The sequence below is a fragment of the Plectropomus leopardus genome, chromosome 6 (assembly GCF_026936395.1).
Source record: "Plectropomus leopardus strain MGB_pleo_1.0 chromosome 6, ASM2693639v1, whole genome shotgun sequence".
Lineage (NCBI taxonomy): Eukaryota > Metazoa > Chordata > Actinopteri > Perciformes > Serranidae > Plectropomus > Plectropomus leopardus.
In genome coordinates this window covers 11,810,299-11,832,975 of record NC_142181.1, presented here as the reverse complement: position 1 = coordinate 11,832,975, position 22,677 = coordinate 11,810,299, and the positions used below count along the sequence as shown (strand labels likewise).

General features: G+C 40.5%; 1 protein-coding gene across 1 annotated transcript in view; it reads left to right on the top strand.

The window, feature by feature from the left end:
* atm (ATM serine/threonine kinase) overlaps positions 1–22,604 on the top strand; it is a 32,320-nt gene extending 9,716 nt beyond the window's left edge. The window contains exons 21-63 of the mRNA XM_042486751.2: positions 310–385; positions 752–894; positions 978–1,095; positions 1,197–1,367; positions 1,918–2,093; positions 2,209–2,452; positions 2,880–2,995; positions 3,145–3,271; positions 3,366–3,565; positions 3,673–3,847; positions 4,337–4,495; positions 4,615–4,747; positions 5,028–5,123; positions 5,223–5,394; positions 5,485–5,626; positions 5,821–5,997; positions 6,630–6,807; positions 6,915–7,020; positions 7,211–7,363; positions 8,198–8,306; positions 8,621–8,709; positions 8,820–8,922; positions 9,010–9,158; positions 9,288–9,392; positions 9,478–9,597; positions 9,986–10,220; positions 10,347–10,517; positions 11,360–11,479; positions 12,271–12,488; positions 13,051–13,258; positions 13,365–13,490; positions 13,633–13,773; positions 13,991–14,129; positions 14,542–14,624; positions 14,844–14,984; positions 17,346–17,462; positions 17,661–17,810; positions 17,980–18,145; positions 19,162–19,248; positions 19,561–19,675; positions 20,267–20,330; positions 21,238–21,380; positions 21,514–22,604. Of these exons, the coding sequence (XP_042342685.2) occupies positions 310–385; positions 752–894; positions 978–1,095; positions 1,197–1,367; positions 1,918–2,093; positions 2,209–2,452; positions 2,880–2,995; positions 3,145–3,271; positions 3,366–3,565; positions 3,673–3,847; positions 4,337–4,495; positions 4,615–4,747; positions 5,028–5,123; positions 5,223–5,394; positions 5,485–5,626; positions 5,821–5,997; positions 6,630–6,807; positions 6,915–7,020; positions 7,211–7,363; positions 8,198–8,306; positions 8,621–8,709; positions 8,820–8,922; positions 9,010–9,158; positions 9,288–9,392; positions 9,478–9,597; positions 9,986–10,220; positions 10,347–10,517; positions 11,360–11,479; positions 12,271–12,488; positions 13,051–13,258; positions 13,365–13,490; positions 13,633–13,773; positions 13,991–14,129; positions 14,542–14,624; positions 14,844–14,984; positions 17,346–17,462; positions 17,661–17,810; positions 17,980–18,145; positions 19,162–19,248; positions 19,561–19,675; positions 20,267–20,330; positions 21,238–21,380; positions 21,514–21,694 (6,142 nt within the window). The 3' untranslated portion in view covers positions 21,695–22,604. The remainder of the gene's footprint in view (positions 1–309; positions 386–751; positions 895–977; positions 1,096–1,196; positions 1,368–1,917; positions 2,094–2,208; positions 2,453–2,879; positions 2,996–3,144; positions 3,272–3,365; positions 3,566–3,672; positions 3,848–4,336; positions 4,496–4,614; positions 4,748–5,027; positions 5,124–5,222; positions 5,395–5,484; positions 5,627–5,820; positions 5,998–6,629; positions 6,808–6,914; positions 7,021–7,210; positions 7,364–8,197; positions 8,307–8,620; positions 8,710–8,819; positions 8,923–9,009; positions 9,159–9,287; positions 9,393–9,477; positions 9,598–9,985; positions 10,221–10,346; positions 10,518–11,359; positions 11,480–12,270; positions 12,489–13,050; positions 13,259–13,364; positions 13,491–13,632; positions 13,774–13,990; positions 14,130–14,541; positions 14,625–14,843; positions 14,985–17,345; positions 17,463–17,660; positions 17,811–17,979; positions 18,146–19,161; positions 19,249–19,560; positions 19,676–20,266; positions 20,331–21,237; positions 21,381–21,513) is intronic.
* The last annotated feature ends 73 nt before the right edge of the window (positions 22,605–22,677 follow it).

The window sequence follows — 22,677 nt, the reverse complement described above, 5'->3', positions numbered from 1 at the left end:
CAGTTTTTAGGGATGGCTACCGTATTAAACCATAGAGTGAGTAAAAAGATGTTTGTTTCTCCACTTCCTCCCACTGTACACTGTTTATGGACTATACTGCAGACAGCCACCAGGGGGCTATAAAGATGTCTCAGTTTCACTTCTGGGGAGCTGTCATGCCATCCATCTTTATATACACTGTTTGTATAAGACTTGGAAAAATGTTTCAGGGTTTTCTGTAAATATCTTTACACTTTCAGTCATAATCTGTCTGCATCTTTTGTGTGATTCAGTTTCTGATATAAACGCAGTCACTTTGCTGTGTTTCAGTTTCCTGAGCCAAACTGGAAAGTGCATTGCAGCTGTGCGAGCTGCTCTAGTAAGATGTCTGGTTGCGTTGCTGGAGGTGAGCTCTCACAGAATTTTAGGAAATACTGTTGCTAAGTTATTGTGTATATCTGCACAACAATGGAATTTAGTTTTTTAAAAATCTTTTTCATTTGATTCTGAATGAATAAGCTGGACAGGGAAGAAAACTTGGTTCTTAACTGACTAGGGTGTTTTTCAGTGAAAATATTTAAGCTGCTTTCAATATTTTATGTTCACTTTTGATTGATCACCGTACATCAAAACCGGAGAGAATAAAATGTCCCACAACATTCACCCTCTTTTCACCTTTTCTGTATATCCTCTTAATGGTTCAGTCAAATGTTAGTATATTAGTTCTGTTGGCACCTATTTTAATGTTTATAACTGCTCTCCTCTCTGACAGGCTGACCCGTGCTGTGAGTGGGCAGTCCTGAGTATTAGAGGGCCTGATAGAGAGGAAGATCGCCCGGTGTCTGTCATCCTCCCATCTCACCTCGCAGATGCCCACCATCAGGTCCGCATGCTGGTAGCCATGTCAGTGGAGAGGTATGCTTTACAGAAAGATGTTGATTACACAAGATGTGATCATCATAGATCTGATTGTCACCGTTACCCTCCTGCATCTCGAGGTTGTTTCTGGAGATGAGACCTGACAGTCCAGATAAGAGGAAGATGCTGCCGCTTAAACACCAGCAGGCAGCTTTTGAGAACGTTTATCTGAAGGCTCAGGAAGGAATGAAGCTCCCAGTAAGTTTACTGTCATAAATCAGGAATAGTTTCTCATCTGTGCATTGTGCGTCTCTGTTTGGCTTTCTCCAATGCTTCTTGTTCTGTGTGATCATACTTAGAGAGGCAGCTCTGCAGAGGACCAGCAAGACGAGTCCTTTAACCGCAAGGCCACCCTGTTGAAGAGTTTGTGTGTCGTGCTGTGTTGTAGCCCAGTCTGTGAAAAACAGTCTCTATTTGCCCTCTTCCAGTCCTACAAGGAGAACAGTATAGAGGACCAGCTTATCAAAAAGGTAATGATTTTAGGGCACTGTGCATTGTGGAAATTGAATAAAAATAGAATTTAGACAGGCCTGTGAGTGAAAGAAAATAAGATAAGAGAAAAGATAAGATAAGATAAGAAAAGCTAAACCTTTATTAATCCCCAGTGGAGAAATTTGGTTGTCTCAGCAGCTTTCAGTACCAACAGTAAAAACAGATTAGAGCAATTTAAATATACATATATGCTAAAAACTAGACAAAAGAAATACAAATAACACGATAACAATAACAAGCAATCAATAAATAGTTAAAAAGTTAAATATCTGGAGAAATTATCTACGTCCCCTTAAAGTGAAAATGTATGTGAAAGATTTTTAAAGGTCTGACTGCATCGTCCAAGTTCATTGACATCAGAAGCTAACCTTGCGTCACTAATCTGATTCTTGAGTAAGCTTTTGTATTTCTGTTTGAGCTTCTTTTTATGCATCAGTATATAACCTAAAAAATGTTGACTTTTGTGCTGTGAAACAAAATACTTAAAAAGCAAAGTGACACGAGCTGTTTCTGTCCTTTTTGCCACAGATGCTGTGCAGTGTATCCAGAGTAATCGGCTACAGGAGCGTGAAAACGTTTGTTAGTTCTCATCTGTACTACTTGGTAGCTGAGTGGCTGGCGCAGAGACAGTCTGACGATCGTTACACTCTTGGATCTTTCCCCTTCGCCCTCCTAGACCACGACACGGTGAAAGAGTTTTATAAGTAAGTCAATAAATGTTATTATTTTCATCTTAGATCACAAATCCAACTTATATTGAGTAAAACCCAATGAAGGAAGGGTTGAATATATTAACATCCAACACTTGTCTCCTCGTAGCTCTTCCTACCAGGTGTTGATCCCCCACCTGGTTTTCCTGGATGACTTTGAACAGGTGAAGTCTATCGGCAGATATATTGAGAAGGACTGGAAAGAGTTATTGGCCGACTGTTTCCCCAAGATCATGGTCAACATCCTGCCGTACTTTGCCTCGCCTGGCCAGGATTCACAGGTCGCACAGCAGAGAGAGAAGGCGCACAGAGTGTACGACCTGCTCAAAGACGCCAGCTGTCTGGGCAAACAGGTAAACATAACTGCGTAACATCAGCCCACATGTCAGGTTAGACTGATTTATTTATGCAGCTGCACATGTAGGCACTCTGGGCATATTTTTCATTTTCAGGACCAAGTGAGGGCTGATTGAAATCACATGAAATTGTCACCGTAGCTTTATCTGCAGTGAGAAATGACTTTCATGACTGTTGGAAGGTGTGACATGACATCTGTCAAAAGACTTTTGCATATTTTTCTCATAGGTTTTCCTTTTTCCAGAATATGTTGCCCCAATCTGAATAAGCTGCTAGCCTAAACTGAACAAAACGTTACCAGGATCACAGGCTCAACTGACTATGCAGTGTGCAACACATATGAATAAAGATCTGATGGTATGAATGAGACATTGACTCGACTGTGCGTCACATCTGTCCCCATGTTTGTGCATGTGTTCGCAGCAAATTGACATCCTTATCCACAGTAACCTGCCGGATATCGTGGTTGAACTGCTGATGACTCTGTATGAGGGAAGTGGAGCTGAGGGGGACAGAGGAGATCTTACGCGCTTTACAGGGTAATGGTCTTCAAGATTTAGCATGTTTTTTCTTTCATATTAGTCCATTTTGTTTATTTCTTTATATATTTACCAATTTACTTTGCCTTTCTATAAATTTGAATTTTAAAGAAAGATGTTTTACTAAATAACTGTTTAACGTCTTACAGGGAACTAGATCCTGTACCAAATCCACCTTACTTCAGCTCTTATGTTATTAAAGCTACACTGGACTACCTCAGCAAGTGCCACAGTGCAAACCACAAGTCTTTGGTGGCCATTCTTTCAAAAACTCCGGTAAGATGTTCCCCTATGTGGAACTATTTGACTTTTCAGTGATCAATATTTTTATTTTTGCTCTTGACTATTCTTACCCTTGTCTGTGCTGTAGATTTCCATCCAGAGGATTCTGCTGGCAGTTTGTGAAAGAGCAGCGGAGACGACCAACAGCTACGAACGTCATCGCATCCTCCTCATGTATCACCTGTTTGTCAACCTGCTGCTCAAAGAGGTGAAGGACGGCCTGGGAGGAGCGTGGGCCTTTGTCCTCAGAGACATTATCTACACACTCATTCATCACATCAACAGCAGGTCGGTGCACACAAAAGTACACAAGTAGCACAAATGTGGTACCTCACATGCTATGTAGACAACAAACCACAAAGTCAAACCGGTGTGTGTTTTCCTCTCACTCTTAGGCCACTTCAGTGTGATGAAGTTTCCAACCGAAGCCTCTCTCTGTGCTGCGACTTGTTGACCTCTGTGTGTCAGGCGGCTCTGCAGTTTTGTGATGATGCTCTAGACTGCCACCTGCAGGTCATCGTTGGGACACTGACAGCTCAGGTGACCAGCTGGCCTGCCATCTCACAGCAGGTAAGTGACAGGGAGTCAATTTAGGTTTTCTTTTTTGCAAGTTTGTGGAATAAATGTAGATTCAATGTAATTAATGAAAAATGCAGATTAATGCAACAAATTTATGCACTCAAGAAGGCATAAATTGTGCAAAACTGACATGGTATACGTTACACAGTGGAAAAAGCACCCACTTCCTTCACAAATGGACACTGGGCTCTAGAAAAACTTTTTCTAAATTTTACGGCCACATAGAAATGCAAAAAAAAAATCACTTTAAAAAGACAGAATACTGTAGAATTTGGGACTTTTGCATCCAGATACAGTAGTTTACCTGTTGCTTCTTTTTAAATAATTGTTTCTAGGATCTATATGATCTCGTACCCTTTTTTTCATCTTTCAAAACCCTTTTTTAGACGTGTATCATTGTTTTGCACTTTTAGAAATATCTGCTTCCTTAAGTATTTGCAACCCCCCAACTTCCATTATTACTCCTCTCTGGCCCTCCAGGTACTCAGTCTGTTGCAGTTTCTTGTAATAGAAAATCAACAGAAGTTAAAAGGAGCCATCAGCAGGTTGGAGCCTTTTCCTGACCTCCCTGAATTCAGAGAGCTGCGGTCCACGCAGCACAAGCTCAAATACAACACTGGGACCTTTACACTGAGACAGGTAATAAACTAATATCTATATATTAGTATCCTATATCCTATATTATGCATACACAGATAATTCCTCAGAACAATCCTACATCCAACAAGACCTAAATCCTCCTTGTCTCCGTCTTACAGGAGATAGCCCACTTCCTGTCAGTGACGTCCTGTGACTCCTTACCTCTGACCAGACTCGAAGGGCTGAAGGAGCTGACTAGACAGCTGCATGATAACAAGGCACAGATCAGGGAGCTGCTTAAAGAGTGCCATGGTGAGGCATAAGAAAAAATGATTTATGCATAAGAAAGTTGTTGCATGTTCATTTAAAAAAGTAAAAGTTCCCTACCATGCTGACACTTTTTTTGCATGTATTGCAGACTGCCCTTCCTGGTGTTGGTTGAGTGTAACATGCACACTTTTTCATAAATCAATTTTATTGCCGATCATTAAGATAAAATGCAGATATAGTTAACCGGCAAAATGCCAAATATTGGCCCCGATAATCGGCCCCGAATGAGCTTGCTCTCTCTCTCTCTCTGTCCTCCTTGCAGCTGATCCCACTGACAGTGTTTTGGTGAAGCTGGTTCTTAGTCTGCTGCAGCTCTGTAAGCTCGCAGCCAACCATCCTGGAGGAGCCGACATCTTAGGTATTTAGTAAAATAACTTTCAGCGGGTTAGTTCGCTGTGTTTTCAGTCGTGCCCAGATTTTCACTTTTAGAAGATTTTAAACAAATGTGTTCCTGCAGAGGCAGCAGGCAGCTGTCTGGGGGAACTGGGTCCTGTGGATTTCTCCACCATCGCGCTGCTTCATGGCAGAGACCCCCTCTATGAAAAGGCTGTGTCTCTCTTCACCTCCACCGAGTCCCAGTGTCTTTACATCATCCTGAACTGCATGAACGATGCACTAACTCAACAGCGGTATGCTGAGTCCTGGACCTCAGTAATCAAATGATGTGTGAGCAGCTTGTACTGATACTCACTGTGTTCTGTGCTGTGGTTGTCTGCCAGTATTGAGGTGAGGAAGGCAGCCGCTCAGTGTGTGAGGAGTATCCTCGCCACTCAGTCTGGCATCGACTTCTGGGAACAACACAAAGACAACAGAGACCCCCTGCTGGCCTACCTCAATCCCTTTAGAAAGGCCAAGAAGAAGGTGGGTTTAGGAAATGTTTTAACCATATTTACAATATGAGTACATAAAAATGAAGAAAAAAGATCAACAGCCCTCTGCTCTCAAAGACGGAAAAACACTTCTTCAATTATATGTTATAAATACAAGTATGTGTTTTGTGTATGCTTGTAACATCTTTGTGTGCTCAGTTACTACTGACTGTCGTCCTTGATTAGGTGGTAGCTGTGAGTGCTGAGGAGAGTTCGGAGGCGAAGGGGAAGCTGGAGAGTCAGGAGTTTTGGATTCCCCAGGCGGGCGGCCACAAAGCCTGGCTTAAGGCTCTGTGCACCGCCCTGCTCGACAGCGGAGGAGTCAGGAGTGAAGCTCTGCTGCTGTCACGACCACTCTGTCTGGTGAGCACATGGACATTAGCTTAAGAGCTCTTACCCTTTATAACTTGACTGCCTACATATACAGTTTTAAAATGCTTGAAAGTATCTGCATTTCGGGTTGTGTTTAACCCTTTTAAACCTGAGCAAATTGGCTTGATTTCCTTCAAAAGTTAGTGAAAACCTATTAGAAAATAACCTGAAATAAGCCAAACAAAGAAAAAAAACAGCAAAAACAGGAAATTACCTGAAAAAATAGATAAAATGAAATAAAAATAATAATAATGAATATAAATAATGTCTAATAATTATAATAATTAGAAATACATTTTTCTTATTATTTTTCTTAGTTGTATGACATTTCTCTAATGATTCGCTCTCTTTTTTTAAACTAATACTAATAGTAATTTCTTATCAATTTTTAATCTTTTTTGCAATTCAGGGGACATTTCATGTAGCTTTTTTTTAACCATGTTTTTAAAGAAATTCAGCCAATTTTCTCAATGTTTCAAAAGTCTGAACACAAGAAAAACTGATGTTAATCCAGGTTTCAAAGAGTTCATATCTGTGCTTTAGTGCATTTGTGGTTCACATTTATACTGTAACGTCAACCAGTTCATCAGAGTTCCAGATCTAACCGCGGCTCTTGTCTTCAGGTGAGGGTGGACTGCTGTCAGAGGCTGCTGCCGCTCATCATTCACTCCATCCTTCTAGATGACTCTAATGGTGCATGGAGGGAGCTGCTCTCCTCCCACATCCAGGACTTCTTCAGCTTTTGTTTGAGAAGCTCTCAGGCCTCCAGTCGCTCTGCCACACCTCTAAACTCGGACTCTGGTAAGTTTGAAGGTGTGACATATAACAATGAAAATGTATCTGCCCCTTCATCTGTCAGGAGTCTCTGGGATTTTTTTTTAATGATTAGTATGTATTATTCTTTACAGAGTCAGACACTGTCAGCCCGGGTTTGTACGACAAGACTTCTCTGCGTACCATGTTGGCTGTTATTGACTATCTGAGACATCAGCAGAGACCACTGGAAGTAGAGAGGTTTGCACTGTTATTGTAATAAAATATGTTTTAGATAAAACTAACTGTTAATTGACTAACTGAACCTGTACTTTCTCTGTTTTGGTCGTGCTATGGAAAAGTGGTGCGTCTTTGTCAGTGGAGGTGCATGTGAACAGACGTGCAGTGTGTGGAGCGTCTTTGGTTAATAAACACTGTACCCTCCCTCCAGCTGTGCCACAGTGTGTGGCTCAAACTTCTGGCTGGAGCTGAACTACCTGGAGGTGGCCAAAGCTGCTCAGTCCTGCTCGGCACATTTCACCGCTCTACTGTACACTGAGATCTACGTGGATAAGATCAAAGCTAACATGGAAGAAAGTCGAAGGTATGCACAAGTTTAACTCATCACCATGGGATTTTAATTGATGTCTAGTTATGTGTAAAACTAAGACATTTACACTTTTTTTCATACACATTAAATGTTAAATCTGTACTTTCTGCATCATTAACAATATGTTTTTGTTTTTGTTTTTTTTCTTTTGCTGATTTTTGAGTTTATTGGAGGGAAGTAATGATGCAAAGCATCTAAACAAATCATCTTAAAAATCTTTTGTATTTTTTGTTGTATTGTATTGCGTGTTTTACGTTGGACCCCCTCTAAAACAAGATGGTTAATCTCAAGAGGCTATCCAGAAATAAAGTTTAAAGTATTTTGACAGTTTTAATGGTGCATTTACACACATCAGGGAGACAGCGAACAGGATATTATTTTAGTGGATAAGAGCAGGACTGTAAAATTAGGTGAGACGGGCAGAGAATGCCAGCAATGGCAGATGGCATTCGAGTTAACAACCAGATGTTACATAGCACCCTCACACAAAAGAGAAAACATTAGCAATCTGGACAAATATATCACATGTAAGATCAACATCAGGAAGATGGCCCCAAGTGATGACTTGCAAAGTGAATATCTGAGGCAGCAGAAGCCTGATGATGGGAATGAGGAGGAGGAGCAGGAGCTGTCATGGAAGGACAAGCCCCTGCACGGCTTGTACCACAGACATATATGTATATTTATATGTATACAGCACCACCATTGCCAAATTTTGTCATGCATGCATCGTTTTACCAACGTGCCATTCCACTGGACTGTTTGTTTGTCTTTCCAATGCCATCCAGAAACTTTTCTCTTTAATTCATGTTTTTGCCAAATCTGCAGATCCAAGTCCAGAGCTACACGTAAGATCAATTTTGAAGAGAACAGTCAGAACTTAACCATCTTCAGCCTGACTGAGAAGAGTAGAGAAGACACCAATATCAATCTGCAGGTCAGTTCCTTATGTATTATTTTGTCATTATTTTGTTATTTTTTGTTTTCTGAACTAACAATACAAAGCAATAGCTCAGCCAGATTTCTCCGCCATGTATTTCTAAAAAATGTCCCTCTGAAACAGTTAAACTTAGATTGTTTGTTGTCCATAGTGAGTCCAGTTTAATGACCAACAGCCTAAACATGCATTTGAATGTCAAAGTGCTCCAACACAACACTATAAATGGCTGCAAAATAGTATTCGATTCAGTACATGGTTACTGTATTATGTCTATTGAAGGAATTATTTCCACTCTTTCTTATGTTTTACAGGAGCTGCTGATTGAGGTATATCGTAGCATCGGTGAGCCTGACAGTCTGTATGGCTGTGGAGGGGAGACGATGACCAGTCCACTGACCAGGTAATCAAATAGATTAATGAGGCCTGCGTCCTTTCACACAGTTATTTGCTCCCTGCAGTGTTCAGTCATTCTCAGAACTAAAAAGTTTGTTTTGTCACATTCATTTAAAGGATTCGAACCTATGAGCATGAGGCCATGTGGGGGAAGGCCCTGACTTCATACGACCTTCACTCTACTCTGCCGGAGGTCACTCGACAAGTAGGAATAGTGGAGGTAAAATAATGAGAGAAAAGTCAATTCTTATGTCATATATTCGTGCTTTCAGATCAACTTCTTCAGTGCTAATGTTTGCACCAACAGGGCCTGCAGAACTTCGGCCTGAGCAACATCCTCGCCACATACATGAGGGGTCTGGAGAGTGAAGGGGTGGAGTGGGGCGCTGAGCTGAGAGAGCTCCGCTTCCAGGCGGCCTGGAGGAACACTCAGTGGGACTGTGAGCTGTCGGAGAGGTGAGGCAGCAGGGGGCAGAAACACAAAGCTGAGAGCGTGGTGCCTGTTTAGGCAAAACACAACTGTAACCCATCAGAGGCAATCTTTCACTTAAATCTATTTTCCTATTAATCTATTTGTTGTATCAGGAGTGAGAAATCCAGACCCGGCTTTCATGAATCAGTGTTTTGTTCCCTGCAAGCGCTGAGGGACAAAGAGTTCTCCATATTTGATGAAACTATGAAACAGGCCAGGTATGGCAAACATATCATGAAATTTCAAGTTTTAGCTCTTATTAAATTCTCCGCTTGCAATCGATGTGCTTGTGTGTTTTCACAGGGGTGCGGATGTGGAGGAGCTGTGCAGAGGCAGTTTAGAGGCCGTCTCTTCTCTGTACCCGACTCTCAGGAACCTGCAGAGCATCAGGGAGCTGGAGAGTGTTAAACAGCTCTTTTCAAGGTGATATCAACAGTCAGACTTTAATATCAATGTGCAGCATAGTTATTAACACAGAGAGGATTCTTGAGGACTGATGGAGAAGTCTACTGTAGTGATTTTATTGACACAATCCCTAATAATTTTGTCTACTTTTTTTTCCATTTTTTAAAACTTTTTTTGTTTTCTTTGTTTAAGTTTTTTAATGATAAAACATTCCCTGACTTATGACCTTTTAAAATTTATATATTTAAAAAATGTATTTAATAAATACAGAAAAATGAATAAATGACAAACCAAACAAACAACTAAAAAACATTTACAGTATACTTAAATCTACAGTTCAATAAGTGAAATCAAATAAATACAAAACTGAGTATTTTTGATTTTCTTTACATACTTTTTATATCAGGCCCTTCTCAGATTTGACTCTGACAGAGGTTTGCCGTCAGTGGCGGCAGCACTCTCAGCTGCTCGCTGACAGCGACTTTGCTCTGGTGGAGCCGATTCTGGCTGTCCGCTCTGTGGCCCAGAACACCCTGATGTCCAGGGTGGGGGACCCCGACAGCACCCGGTACCTCAGCTCTGTCCTCACTGACCACCTCATGGAGCTCTGCCGGCTGGCTCGCAAGGCTGGGAATACACAGGTAGCATCTGAGCATGTGTGTTTCAGTGAGTGAGTGTGTGTGTTTCAATGTGTGTGCTGTGTGTATTTTCCAAGTGTTCAGAACGGTTACCTACAAAACCATCACAGTGTCGTGATTCCTGTGCAGCTGGCAGAGCGAGCAGTCTTCCAGATGAAGCAGCATGGTGGTGGAGGGTCCTGGGCGTCGTCCCCTGTGTTGTCGTGGCAACTGGAGGAAGCCCAGGTGTTCTGGGTGAAGGGAGAGCAGGGACTGGCCCTGGGCCTGCTGAGACAGATGATAAACAACCTTGAGGAGAAGGTCAGACACAAAAATACTCAAATCAAAGAGCTCTAAAAGTCAATATGTGGATATTTTCAATCTTTGTTGAAGTAAAAAATTTGCTTTAATTATGGAACATTTTTAAAGGTCCAGTGTTTAGGATTTATGGGGGATATTTTGCAGAAATGGAATAAAAGGTAATACGAGTGTGTTTCTTTAGTGTATAATCTCCTGAAAATAAGAAAAGTTGTGTTTTTGTTACCTTTAGAACACTGACTCTAGAAATGGCTGTTCACATTTTTGCGTCAGCCACTGTAGTTAGCAACCCGTCTGTGACAAAAGCGTAGGAAAAAAAAAAGTTTTTTTAACTTGAAATTGCCTTATTCAGCATTTTTACCAGTTGTCTGGTCCATTTGTTCTGAAGTGGAAGAGACCTCTGCATACTTCAAAACACAATAAAAAACTCCTTAAAGTCTGGATCAGAAATTAGGTGAGAACACATTAGAGGGTGCTGGGCTAGCAGCTTGTCTCTTACATGCCAAACACTGATTTGTAAGGTGGAACTGCTTTATTTAGTGTTTTTACCAGTTTTAATCACCTGGTGCGTTTGTTTTGGAGAAGAGGAGACCTCTGCAGATAATATGGCTCACAGAAAAGATCTCGTGAAAAATGATCTCTGAAGGAATTCTAACCAGGAGACGTTTCAGCTGGTTTCAATCTGCAATCCTCCAGATGCCAGTAAATCCCCCGTAATCCTCCACACTGTTCTTTATTTGTCAAAAATTCGTCTTCATTATCATGCAGCAGACAAGGTGAAATAAAAGCCCAAATGTCAACAAGTAAATTGAATTATTCTCTTAAGTTTTGTTTTTATTCCCCAGGTGGACATGAATCCGACTCTGGCCCCGGTCTACACTGAGTGCCTCAGGCTGTGTGGTAACTGGCTGGCTGAAACCTGCCTGGAAAGCCCTGGAGTAATTCTGGAGAAGTACCTAGAGAGGGTAAGAGGAAGCTAAAATATAAAATATAAAGCTCTATGTGATACTTCATCCATAAAATATAAAATCGGCCTGTTTTATTGACAAGCCTAGTTGTAGGACTTACAGTATTTTAATGGAAATCTGCTCAGGAAAAAAAACAAGATAAAACAGTTTTTCTACAAATGGTGGTGTCTGCAGTTCATAGAAAAGCCATAAAATGTTGAAAATGGAATTGCACAGATTCAAGAAAGAAATTAATGCTTTTCTTTCGTCATTTTCATATGTGTGGAAAAAGCCCGCAAACCAGGCAAACAGGAATCTAAAAAGTCATAAAATGTCTAATAACTCATGATAAATCTCTCAAACACCCTGAATTACTCACATGTTTGTGCACATGCAGCAGGCCTCCCTCAGAGAAATAAATGACTTATTACCCATCAGCCCAGCAGTGTCTGGCCACCCATACTCATGCACACACACATGAATTATTTATGTCCAGTTAAATTAGGAGTAGACCCAAAGACATAAATATTACATTTCTGCAAGTTTACAGTCTGTGTCCTCGGGCTATGGCAGATTCATATGGACAAAATTAAATTATTTATATTTGTGTGTGTGTGTGTATGTTTGCATATCACAGTGTGTCTTTAAATGTGGCCACCCAACTAACCTTTCAGTAGTGCTTCCAGTAGAACTAGTCCTCTATTTTTACCTTGATACCTTTACCTTAGATTTTAGTTTTTCTTGTCGGTACCATTTCATTACTGCCCGTCAGAGAAGTTGTAAACTTCTCTTCTGTGTTGTTCTTTCAGGCGGTGGAGGTGATTCAGGGGGAATCGGGTGTTCAGGACTCCAGGCTGCAGAGTCAGCGGACTGAGGCCTTCCTGTCTCTGGCCCGCTTCTCTGATGCTCAGTACCAGAGCATCGACAAATACATGAATTCCTCTGAGTTTGAGAACAAGCAGGCGCTTCTGGAGAAGGCCAAAGAAGAAGTGGACTTGATGAGGGAGCGTAAAGTGATGTCCAACAGGTCTGCACTACTTTTTTCCACTTGTTTAAACGTGGAGTCAGCGACACTGGAGAAAGATGGTTGACAATGCACTGTAGAGATCAGCACATTAACATTAGTCAGACTTAGTGTCCCTCTTGCTCGCACTGTCTTTATCTTTATTCATCCACAGCCCTCCTCCTATCTTGTGTATGAACACTATTTTTTTCAGTGCACACAGAATGGACAGATAGCAGATAATGTGAGGAGACGTTTTGGCTTAGAATTGCTGAATGCACCTTTAAGTCACAACCTTTTTAAAAAGTCTTATTTCTTTGTGATTGAAATACATATTACTGAGATTCTGTGCCATAAAAATGTTGGCTCCCCCTGCTGGGATGTACTGTACGTGTTTTCATGTGTGGACTTATAATTTCTGTCTCTCTTTGTGATGTTGTCGAATGTTAACGCTGAAGAAGGGCATCAGGCCAGAAACGTACGCATGGCAATAAAAAAATGCTATAATCGGAGTGCTCTCCTGATCTTGACCGCATTAGTTTTAGATGAATAAACTGATAGATGTGCGTTTCCTCCGACTTCACAGGTACACAATAAAGGTGCAGAGAGAGCTGGAGCTTGATGAGAAGGCACTGTCCAACCTGCAGGCGGACAAACAGCGGTTCCTTTGTAAGGCGGTGGAGAATTACATCCAGTGTCTGGGGGAGGGCGAGGAGCACGACACCTGGGTGTTTCGCCTGGCTTCACTCTGGCTGGAGAATGCTGACGTTAAGGCCGTAAACGACATGATGAAGGTAGAGAAACACACCAAAGTTGCTTTGATTTGAGTTTGGGATGAAAGTCACTCTGTAAAGGGGAAACTCGGAGCTTTAAACGACCTTCACTTGTTTTGTGTTCCAGAAAGGGGTGAAGCAGATTCCTTCCTACAAGTTTCTGCCTCTCATGTACCAACTGGCAGCTCGCATGGGAACCAAGATGGCAACCGGCATCACTCAGGATACAGGCTTCCATGATGTTCTCATTGACGTAATGCAACACTTTTTTAATACGCAAGACGCAGAATATACAGCTGAAAGTTAGTCCAACGAGTGTCTCTCAGTTCCTGAGCTGCTGGAAACAAAACATCAATTTAAAGAACAGCCGCTTCAGTTGTTTTCTCTCCTCACAGCTAATCTGCCGCGCATCTCTGGAGCACCCTCACCACACACTCTTCATCATCCTCGCCCTGGTGAACGCTAACAAAGACGAGACCTTTTGCAAGACACGCCTGACTAAGAGTGCTCCACGGCAGCCCTCACCATTTGACCTGGTGAGACTGTCACTAGATATTATCTCTTGCATAAAATCATCATTCTCCTATTGTTTTTCTATCAATCAGTTAGTTTATGCTAGTTTTATTCTTCACCAATCTTGTGTCAAGTTATTAACTGCAGTCAAATCCTGCATTCACCTTTCCAAAGTAATTTTCTTCAGCGCGCCTTAAACAGCAACAGATGTGTTTTACACGTGAAGTCTCTCTGCCGTAGGAGCGTTCAGATGTGGCCCGGAAAATCATCAGTGTGATCAGGAAAAAGAGAGGCGAGATGGTCCGTGGGGTCGAGCGTCTGTGTGACGCCTACATCACTCTGGCTTATATGGACGTCAGCAAGCACAAGACGGAGAAGAGTGAGTGGTCAGAGCAAAGTGACGTACATAAACAAACATACTGGGTGACATTTAAAAAAGAGCTGCTCAATTATGGCAAAAATGTTCACATTTATTTTGACCAAACAATCATTTAACATTACTCATTGTGGCATGCGTTTATTGAACTTGTCTTCCTTGAACATTATATTTAATTTAAAGGAAAAAAAAACTCATTTTAAAAGATGATTATCTTGGTATATTTAGAATTTTTGGAAACCAAAATGAAAATAAAATTTACCAAAGATTTCTCCTGGAAATGTCAATAAATTTAGATTAGATTAGATTAGATTTATCCTGATGCTACATTTAGTTTTCCATTTCTGTTTCATTATTGTGAAAAGGGGGGGGAAATGTCTGAAAAGTCTTCCTTTATGTCCTTTTTTCATTTTAGAGGCTATTCCCATCCCTGCTGATCAGCCCATCATGCAAATCAAAAACCTGGATGAGGTTGTCATCCCCACGATGGAGATCAAGGTTAAACATGTTTTTATAAGTGTCTGATACCTGTATACACGCAGTCTTGTGATATGAAATCAGTGTTTGATCATTTTGTTTCTGTCCTATGAGATTATTAACGACACAACATGAAACTGCTCCAGACCAAACCAGCTCATCCATAAGTCCACTGAAATATTTAACACTTTGGACGATATCTTTTGACAAATGTGCGTTGTAAAATAATTGTGTAAATAGGTGGATCCATCCGGTTGCTATGACAACCTGGTGACTGTCAGATCCTTCATGCCCCAGTACCACTTGGCCGGAGGAGTCAACCTGCCCAAAATCATCGACTGTCTCGGCTCTGATGGGAAGAGCAGGAGACAACTGGTCAAGGTGGGTGACATTGTGTGTGTGTTTGTGTGTGTGTGTGTGTGTGTGTGTGTGTGTGTGTGTGTGTTTGTGTGTGTGTGTGTGTGTGTGTGTGTGTGTGTGTGTGTGTGTGTGTGTGTGTTTTGAAGCATGCCTTTGATTCCCTGTCGTACGTGAGGTTGAGTTACCCTACGAACATGCACAAACAAATTTTTTTTTTCTGTTGAGCATGTGTGTGTTCTCGATTAAACAAATCCCCTCTCTTTGAAGCTAAAGCTGCTGTCACGAGTGATTAAAGTCTGACCGGCCCTGACGGGGAACCCGCTCACTTTCAACTTCAGTTCTTTTCCATTTCAGTTCAGCAATGATTGATCTTGTTTTTGTCCCAGGACAAATACAATGATTGTTAGATTACTTTGACACCTTTGTAATGAGGACATTCTTCAGGGGGTGTATAAGTGTGTGTGTGTGTGTGTGTGTGTCTGTGTGAGCGTGTTTGCGGGAACACTTAATGGCTAATAATTCACCACTTAGACACTTTGTAGAGTCATGGTGAAATAACAGTTTTTCCTGATCTTTACCTTAAGGAAACTGTCTTTAGGTCAATATGCTATTGATATATTTATGAGTTTTTCCCCTCCTTTTTTATGTCACATGGAGAGAAATGTATAATATTTAGACATTGTTTTAAATCATGAATCAGATGTAGGACAGGCACACTCGTGGTAAATTTAATGAATCTCACACTTAGTATTTGACACTTTCTGAGTGTCCTGCTGTTGCTCAACCTTGGAAAATATGTCCCTTATATTCTACAGGCACTTTTGAACTTGATAGGACATGAAAAAGTGAGGTAATATGACAGAAGAAGACACTTTTCTTGTATTTGAATGACTTTAGTGTTTTTTCTTTTGTTATATTAGAGCTCACAAATAAACCGGTGCTCATGATGAGCTTCTGAGCTCTGGGTCCTGTGGTTTTCTATGGCTGCGGTCGAAAAGTGAAAATATTTTTTTTCCAAACCACTTTTCCTCAACCTCGAGAGAAAACGTCATGAGGTCAAGGAAAGATGTTAAGGAGAATTCATAAGGACTTAGGAAAAGACGATTGCGTTTTTAGAGAATCTGACTGCTCTGCTCCTCGGCTCTGTGATGATGCAATGGTGGATGTTATTGGCGTGGGTCTGCTGTAATGAACTACAATGTTCACATGATGGACTACAAAAACCACATCCTCTCTGAACTGACTTTTATGCAGAAAAAAGGTGTTTTTTTTGCAATTATTTTATATATGTTTTCTTTAAAAAAATGTTATTTGCTGCCTTCTTAAAGCCCTTTGTAATGTGGCTCTTAAAAAGTGTGCCATAAATTCTGAGTGTTAATATTATGATCATTACTATAATGCAAATTATTATTAATATCATTATTGTTATCGTTATTATCTTAATCACACCTACTTCGCTCTGTGTGTACTCACCACGTTGTTTAATGCACGTTATAAAGGACAACCTGGTGAAAAATAGCCTAATACGTCATTACCAAGGTGAGAATTACAATAAACAGTGAGGTAAGTCACAGAAGTGAAATGTAACGTTGTCACACGAGATGTTTGCTCACACTCACCCTCCTTTTCCTTCATATTTATCGTCATGATTCCTTATGTGATTTTATGAAAATAATAAAAATGAAATTATGTATGATTTGTTAGACCCACTACTGTACATATGATCATTCTTAAGTTTCAAACATGATAAACTGAAAACAACGTCCCCTTGTTTTCTGGTTAATGTGCCGATGATGATCTATAGATGTTTATTGTCACTCCTGTTACAGATATATAATGATATGAAATATTTTCGCTTCAAGCTCTATTATAGAAAACAGCCAGTAGTAAATATTAAATACACATAAAACATGATAAAAATATCATAACTAAACAGCACATAAGAAGCAATAACAAATATGTTTTTTAAAAAAAAAATCGACTAAATTCAGCTCGGTAAACAGCTTCGTGTTGATGTGATTGTGTTTTGATGTTTCGGCTCATACAGACTGTGGATCTGTGATGTAATAAAACAGCTGATTCCCCAAATAGCGGCTGATGTGGCGCGTCACTTTAAAAGTTGCTGCCGCAAAGAATTGTGGGTTGGAATTTTCTCCTTTCCCTTGGTAAAGGATGGTCTGGTGTATCCTATGCTAAGGAAAATTATAAAGAAAGCACTGATGCACCTTTCCTTAATATTAGGAGAATTCGACAGCTTTTATCATGGCAGCCGCTGAGATACTTCTGAGTCATCTCACTCAGTTAGGAACCTTCTTAAGCAAAAAGAGGTATTCGACTGCAGCCTATACCTTTTCCGGTGACCTTTGCCCTCTGTGTGAACAGGGTCAGGATGACCTGCGGCAGGACGCAGTGATGCAGCAGGTCTTCAGCATGTGCTCCATGCTGCTGCAGCGCAACACAGACACACGCAAGAGGAAACTCAACATCAGACGATACAAGGTTTGACACATTATTTCATCTTTTTTTGCTCTTTAATTCAAATAGAATAATAAATCAGGACTGGGTTGTTCTGTTGCATATCCCCCTTCATCTTTTTTTCTGTCATCTACTTGTTTCCCTTATTTTTTTAAAGAGAATATCAAAGCAAAAAACAACATTTACTCGTGCATCACCTACTTTCTGTCTGCTTGTTCCCAGGTGGTGCCGTTCTCTCAGCGTAGCGGTGTGTTGGAGTGGTGTTCTGGCACGGTGCCCATTGGGGAGTTTCTGGTGGATCCCAATAAAGGAGCTCACAAACGCTTCAGACCACGGGACTGGACCAACCTTGCCTGCCGCAGGAAGATGATGGTACAGCTGTAATGGAAGAGATACAGCAGTCAAACACAAATACTGAGGGTCTTTTCCAGTGTTCATACTTGAATTGATCTCTGAACCGAATGTTAAAATTGCACTCCTTATCCATAAAAAAGTAGCTAAAACCCTTTCCTGTTAATCTTCCGTCATGCTGTCATTGTAGGAGGCTCAGAAGCTGGCGTTTGATGAGAAGCTCCAGGCCTACGGCGAGGTGTGCAAAAACTTCAGGCCAGTGTTCAGGTATTTCTGTATGGAACGATTCCTGGACCCCGCGGTGTGGATGGAGAAACGGCTGGCTTACACTCGCAGCGTTGCCACTTCTTCTATAGGTACAGATGTCACTGCATGTTCAGCCCACGTCTTGTATTCAATTCAACACCAGACTGTCTCTCAGGTCATCTTAAAATAGGTATAATTGTGACACAGACATATAACAGATGATTGCAGTTATTAAAGGGTACATTCGGCTGGATTCTATTTTTCCATGTTTTTGTGTCTGACTGAATAATGGTGCAACAATTTTCTAAATTAGTCTAGTATTGAGCAAGAGCATTGCAGATGGCAGCAGCAAAACAGGCTGCAATGTTAATATTTGGGGCATGTTTGCACCATCAGTGCTTGATTTTACCACAGACAGGCTCACGCTGTAATAACAAGTGTGTGACAACATAATTGAAAAAAAAGGATCCCAACTTTTTTTTTTTTTTAAACAAGAAACAACCCCAAAATTGCAATCACCTAACCCACCAGACTGCATTTAAATAAACAGTAATTTTATCATCATAAAACACACTTCATTCAAAGATGACAGAAACAAAATAAAACTCACAAAAGCCAACTTGGTTTGTCTTTCCGCTGTTTAAAAATCACCAACTCTGTTGTGAATGTAATAAACCCCCAATTCACCCAGTTAGATGTGAAAACAAGCTGAGCCTATACAAACTAAAATTTCTCTTTATTTAGCTGGAGTCTGGTGGGTTTGCCAGTAGGCATTTGAGGGCTATTTCTGGTCAAATAAAATAGGATCTTACTCTTTACGCTTAGAAGAACAAGTGAACATAGTGCCAGTGGTAGTTACGTTGCAGCCTGTTTTGCTGCTTCTGGCTGCAGCCCTTTTACTCAATACTGGACCAATTTCAAATATTGTTCTGCTTTGTCACCTTGGGTTCAGGTTGAAAAATATATAACATACCTTTTAAAGGCATTTTTTCATTTCTTTAGCAAAGAATGTATTTGTGATATAATAACACACGGTGGGGATTTGAAACTTCACACATTTGTCCGTAGAAAACCCTCCTTTTATTTAATCAAAATAATTGCCAACTTTTCTGTTTTGTGTCCACAGTTGGCTACATTGTAGGCCTGGGTGACCGACACATCCAGAATATTCTGGTTGATGAGCAGACTGCTGAACTGGTGCACATTGATTTAGGTAAAATTCCTTTCATCACTTTTATATTTGCAAACAGTTTATTCTTCACTTCAGAAAAGGTGAGGCTGTGCAAACAACTGCTGACTATACTGAGGCTGCTGCAGTTCAAGAACGACAAAGCAGTCTTGTGTAACTTTGCGAGAGAGCTGTTATACACTTCTTTGATTTAACAATTATGAAATTCTGTATGGACACTTGTCTTAAAATGCAGAAAACTGCATAACTCTTTAAAACCCTAAATTCAAAGATTTTGCGAATACATTGTGTTCATCCAACACACTCTGTTGACTTTTCTTTGCTCTTGGTATTCAGGCGTGGCCTTTGAACAGGGGAAGATCCTCCCCACCCCCGAGACTGTCCCCTTCAGACTGTCAAGAGACATTGTGGATGGGATGGGCATCACTGGAGTGGAGGGAGTTTTCAGGAGGTGAGGAGCACAAGATGTAATCACATTTTTTGTTAATTAATTTTAACAACTTCATTCATATGTTCAAAATATAAACATTTAAAAACACATGTATATTCTTGATGGCCATTTACAAATACACCCATGCACAAACCCCCATCGAGGTTTACTCGGGTAACTGAAATAAGAAGAGAAAAAAAGCAAAAGAAAAAGAGGAAAAATTCTACAAGAATAAAAATGAAATGATCACAATAACAAATAAATCAACAAATAAATAAATACACATCAGATATTTATACGCCAATATTTATGGTAAGAATGTTTTCATGTGGTGTTTCTTTCCGTCTGAGGTAAAGATTTCAGCCCATTAACCACAAAACTAGCACTGGTACTACAAAATACACACTCAGCATTACTCCAGAAAAAACATACCATAACAGTTCAGGATTGATGTCCTACCCTGCAGCCAGCCACTATTTTATATTCATGCCACTACAGAGTAAAAGATCAACTTGCAGAACTATTTTATAAAACACTCTGCTTTGTGGTAGCTTTACGGTCACTCTGATGAATAAAGACACTGAATGAACGTTGCCTGTTTACTCTGGTCAGATGTTGTGAGAAGACTATGGAGGTGATGAGGAGCTCTGAGGAGGCTCTGCTGACTATTGTGGAGGTGAGAACACGGGACACCTCACACAAACACTCTTAGTATCACTATCAGTGGCACTTCTACGTCTTAAGCATTGCCTTTGTGTGTGTTTTGGAAGGGACAATGCCCGACGAGTTGTTCATTATTAGTTATTATTCAAAGACAAGGAGGCTGTTCATTCATGATTATGAACTCCGTTATCCCGCTCATACCATGGTCACAGGGACAAAACGGGGACATTTGATTTATATTTTAATGTATTTTGAAATCAACATCAAAAGTTTATCACAAGCCATAAACACCTAAGGGTTTGACTAATAATCAGAATAATCATTATCATGCAATAAGGTTTTTATGCAATAGGAACATTTTTCACTCCTCCAGTAAACAGGACGAGTCTTAGATAATGGGTGATATATTTTGTCTGTTTACATTACAGATCCCTTTGTTTCAGCTATTAGCCAGAAAGTCAATAACACTGCATACATACAATGCTTTTCAGTGCATGTGATATTAAATAATTGAACACTGTCACTTAATGATAATTGAATATTTTCATGCATCCTTAATCTGTACTGCCTTACAAGCCAACATCATCATGTATTCTTTGTAAATAATTCTCTGACGAGTGTATTTTTTTTTGTATTAATTTTATTTATTTATTTTTGTTTGTTTTTTGGGGGGTGGGGGGTTGTGAAGGAAAATTTATGTGATTTGTAATCACTTGAAATTGCTGTATCTGTCCTGCCTTCACGAATAAAAAGAGTTTATAAAAAATGATAGTATGTTTAACAACACTTGCTCGTTATCCAGCCAGCTGTCAGTGTCCTCAGCAGGTGGCCATTATCAGGAATTAATGGACACCGTGCAGCCAATCAGAATCGAGTATGAACCCAGACTGTGGTATAAAATGTGTTAATGTGCATAACAGGTGCTGCTGTATGACCCTTTGTTCGACTGGACCATGAACCCACTGAAGGCCTTCTACCTGCAGCACGACGAACAGCAGGAGCTCAACGCAACGCTCAGCTCCACCATGGGAGGAGATGACATAGACAACCACTGTAAATCCAGGTGCTACAATAGACAATGAGAACTGGTTTCTTATCTTTTGATTCCAAAATGAGAGCCCTTTCAGTGATGTTGTGGCAGTGTTTCTATCTCTCGTAAAGCTCTGTCTCATCACCTCGTACTCTTCCTCCTGCAGTGACAGTCAGAGCTTCAACAAAGTAGCAGAGCGGGTGCTGCTGAGGCTGCAGGAGAAGCTGAAGGGGGTTGAGGAGGGCACGGTGCTCAGCGTGGGGGGGCAGGTCAACCTGCTGATCCAACAAGCCATGGACCCTAAAAACCTCAGCAGGCTCTTCCCGGGCTGGCAGGCCTGGGTATAGACCTGAGAGAAGGTAAACTCAGCTTCTGCTGGAGGCATCAAGTGTAATGGACTCATTTTCGTTTTCTCCAAGTAAAGGCAGGTTCCTGGTCTTTGCTTGTGCAGGAGAAATCCCCTTTAAGAAGTCAAACTACTGCAATATTCTGGATTGCAAGAGACGTTATCCAGTGACGACATAATATCACCACATAGTTAAAAAAATGGTCAGACACTATGCAAAAAAAAGCTTCAGAATAGAAGCTTGGTGAAAAAAGATCCTTGTGTTTATTCCTCTTTAGACCATTTTCAATAAAAGGAAGCATGCTATGTTTCATTTTCAGGCTAAACACTAACAAATCAATGATGGAGTTTTTTCTTTAGAATTTTCTTTTTTTTAATCTCTGCTTGCTGTTGCACTTTCGCTGAACATACATTCAGTTTGGCAAAGTCCATGCAACAGTACTTGCAGAACAAGCGATAAATTGGCATTTTTCTTGTAAATCACAAAATTTTGAAGGACTTAAAAAGACCAACAGACTGTGGTGCTTAAGGGCAGACGTGTTTACGGTAAAGATGCTTCTGTATTTGACCTAAGATGTGAATGCTGTCATGCTGTTGACTGGTGTATGCAGTTATTTAGTTTTGTCAATGAATGCCCCGAGCTCTTTAATACACGCCTTATGAATGTATGATAACGGATTATCCGGCTGAGGTTTGTTTCAAATACTGTCATGCTGTAAAGCTCATAGAGTATCTCTAGGGCGTTCAGAAATGTATATGTAACAGCAACTTTATTCTACTTTGTATCACTTACCAATTCTGTAAAAAAAAAAACAAAAAACATGATTCCTGAATAATAATAACAGACAGCAGTAAAAATGCATTTTCTGTTCAAATACTTTCGTGGTTCATTAAATATAACTGACTGCTAATTCATTACAAGTTTATTTACAGATTTAACTGCTCTCTGGATTTTCTGTCAATTATTGACTCGTGTATTGAGGC